The following is a 3,308-nucleotide window of genomic DNA, read 5'->3' as shown; positions in this document are numbered from 1 at the left end:
GTATAAACGTAATATTATCCCCATGATAGGGCTTGTGTATGTTACAATATTGGTATATCTATAAAGTGGATTATATAAAATATATAGGATTATAAACATAAAATATTAAATATATATATATATATATATATATTTATTTATACATATTATATTTTATTTTTTTCTTTTATTTTAGACTGTTGGTATATTTTATCAAGGGGACTTCTGTTCTTTTAATTCTGAATTTAATAAGAGATGCTCAAGAAAATTATATCATGAAGCAAGTTCATCGGAACCCGATCAAGTAGAAGAACATGGCAAATTGCATAAAGTGATTGATGTGGTTAATAATGAAGAAGGATCTTCATTAAATAGGATAACAAAAGAAGAATCAGAGAATAGTCATAATGATATTTTTAAGAATTATAAAACTTTATTTAATAATGTGAGACAATATGAAGAAAATAATTTTTCTGATAAAAGTGGTTCTATGGTTTTCAATGAAAAAGATAATCAATTAGATAAAAGAATTGAATTATTAAACAGTGATAATGATAATATAAAGGAAAATATGTTAAATATATGGATAGAAGTTATTAGAAATGAAAGAAGGAAATATGAGAATCTAAAGGTTGCTATATATAGATTTTATAATGATTTAAAAAGTGTTCATAAAGTACCTAAGTCATTTGCTGAAGGGAAATGGCAAGAATGTAATGAAATAATTTTAATAGGAGGACAAAATATGGAAACTTATATGGATAATATTTTTTATGATTGGATTGATAATAATAATTTAAATATTAACGAATTTAAATTGATAGTTGATGCAAATAGATTTGCATGGAAAAAACTAAATGAGAGTGTAAAAAATTCATGCGAAGGTATATTAAATAAAACATTTGAAGCTAAATTAAAAGGAAAAGAATTACGTAGTAAATTTATTGTTGATATGTATAAACAAGTATTTGATAATGCTATTAAAAGATGTGTATTAAAAAATAAAGGATTGAATCGAAAAATGAATGGTTCAAATTATGTAGATAACATAAGGAATGCACCGTTTATAGATATAGATGCATCTGATGATTTACATGAAGAAATAGAAAGTCATAATTTTAAAGGAAATGATAAATATGATGAAGATGAAGAAGAAGATGAAGAAGATGAAGAAGATGAAGAAGAAGATGAAGAAGAAGAAGAAGGAATAGAAGAGCATGATATCAATTATAAAGATAGTATAGATGATTTAGAATATGAACAAGAAGAATATAATGATAAAAATGAAAAACAAACGAACCCTATATATCATAAATTTGGTTTGGGAAAACCTGAAAACTACTTAAACTATTTAGAAATGAATTTATTAAACTTGAAGAAGATTTTTGACGATTTAGATATAAATTTTAGTGATATAAAGATGGATTTCTCAGATATAGATAATAAAATATCAGATGTAGATATAAATTTTGATGATTTAAATGTGGATCTGACAGATTTAGAAAATGATTTTTCAGAATTACCAATTGATTTTAATGACTTACCTATCAATTTTAATGACTTGTCAATTAATTTTAATAACTTACCTATCGAATTTAATGACATACCTATTGATTTTAAGGACATATCTATTGATTTTAATTACTTACCAGTTGATTTTACAAACTTAAATATAGACTATAGTGGATTAGAAGTAGATTATATTAATCCAGGTGCAAATATGAGTAAGGAAACTGTACAACATGAAGAACCAAATATTAATGATTCAATTAATGATTTATTTATTGATTCATATAATGATTTATCTTATAGTGATACAGATTATGAAGGAACAGAACATGAAGCTGATTTATCCGAGCAGGAATCTATTATATGAATTTTGGATGATAAGCAATAATAAAATATATATATATGTAGATATATTTTAATTTATTTGTACCTTTTCAGTTTTTTGTTTTTTGTTTTTTATTTTTTGTTTTTTGTTTTTTATTTTTTATTTTTTGTTTTTTGTTTTTTATTTTTTATTTTTAATTTTTTGTTTTTTTTACTTAAATATGTGACGTATAATATATTATTTTATTAATTTTAATATTTTACTATTTTTTTTTGAAGTTAATATTATTTATATTTCAGATTTTAATATTATATTTGTTTGTTTTTATGAAATTCATAATATATTTCTATATATATATATATATGTATATATGTGTATATATGTTAATGCATAAAGAATTAAATAATTAAATAATTAAATAATTAAATACATAATACCAAAATAAAAAAGAAACCAAAAGAACGGAAAAAAATTAAATATATTCATGAATTGTTCATATAAAATATGACAACCATATGAGAATTAATTAAATTATATGAATTGTTCAGGTGAAACATGAAATGAAATGTGATGTAGCCTTTTATTCATTTCCTAACAATAATATCTTTATAACTAAAAAATTTTACACATTTTTAATATGTATTTATTGTTTATGGTTTGTGTTAACAATTGAGAAAAAATTAGTATTGTAAATAAAAATGAAATATGAATGTTTCAAAAAAAAATTAATAAACAATTTTGTGAATAAATAAATAAATATATATATATATATATATATATACATATACATATAATGTTTGCCTTTTATTTAATAATAAATGTGTACATTTTTAAAAGAAGCAAATAAAAATATAAGAGTTTTAGGATGTTTTGTATTTCTTTTATATCAAATAATATTATATATATATATATATATATATTACCATTGTGTGTATTACATTTTAAATATACAGAAATATTAAATCAGCAATTGAAAACAAGAACATTGATCTAAATATTAATACACAATATTTCATAAAAATTTGAATAATAAATATATGTTAATTTTTTTTTTTTTTTTTCCTTTTTTAAGTATTAAGTTCTAAAGAGGCATATATACACATTTTTGATTGATGATTTTTATGTTTTTTATTTAGATTTAATTAATTTTTAAAAAAATACATGCGCTATAATATATTAGATTATAATTTCTATATATTGTTACAAAAAATAATGTATTTAATATATATATATATATTTATATTTATATTTAAGTAAAATGTTTATTTGTAATATATAGATTATATAAAACATAAAATATTTATATATTTATAAAAATATAACAATTTATAATAAGTCGAAATAATTAGTATTTATTTATTACTTTTGGTGTGTATATAAAGATTTGTAAAATAATAGAAATATGAAAAAAAATATGCCCAATGTTTTTTTTTTTTTTTTATGCTATCTTATTTTATTAGTTTTTGTTTATTTTATTTTTTAGAAATATATAATA

General features: G+C 19.4%; 1 protein-coding gene across 1 annotated transcript; it reads left to right on the top strand.

The window, feature by feature from the left end:
* On the top strand, positions 1 to 1,855 carry PRSY57_0005200 (exported protein (PHISTb); the record flags this gene model as incomplete). Its single annotated transcript, XM_012905866.2, has 2 exons — positions 1 to 52; positions 176 to 1,855. Coding segments are annotated over 2 exons (1,732 nt in total), but the record flags the coding sequence as incomplete, so codon positions are not given.
* Between the last annotated feature and the right edge of the window lie 1,453 nt (positions 1,856 to 3,308).

The sequence above is a fragment of the Plasmodium reichenowi genome, chromosome 4 (assembly GCF_001601855.1).
Source record: "Plasmodium reichenowi strain SY57 chromosome 4, whole genome shotgun sequence".
NCBI classification, from domain to species: domain Eukaryota; phylum Apicomplexa; class Aconoidasida; order Haemosporida; family Plasmodiidae; genus Plasmodium; species Plasmodium reichenowi.
The sequence above is the reverse complement of the archived record's forward strand: the minus strand, read 5'-3'. Positions and strand labels throughout refer to the sequence as shown.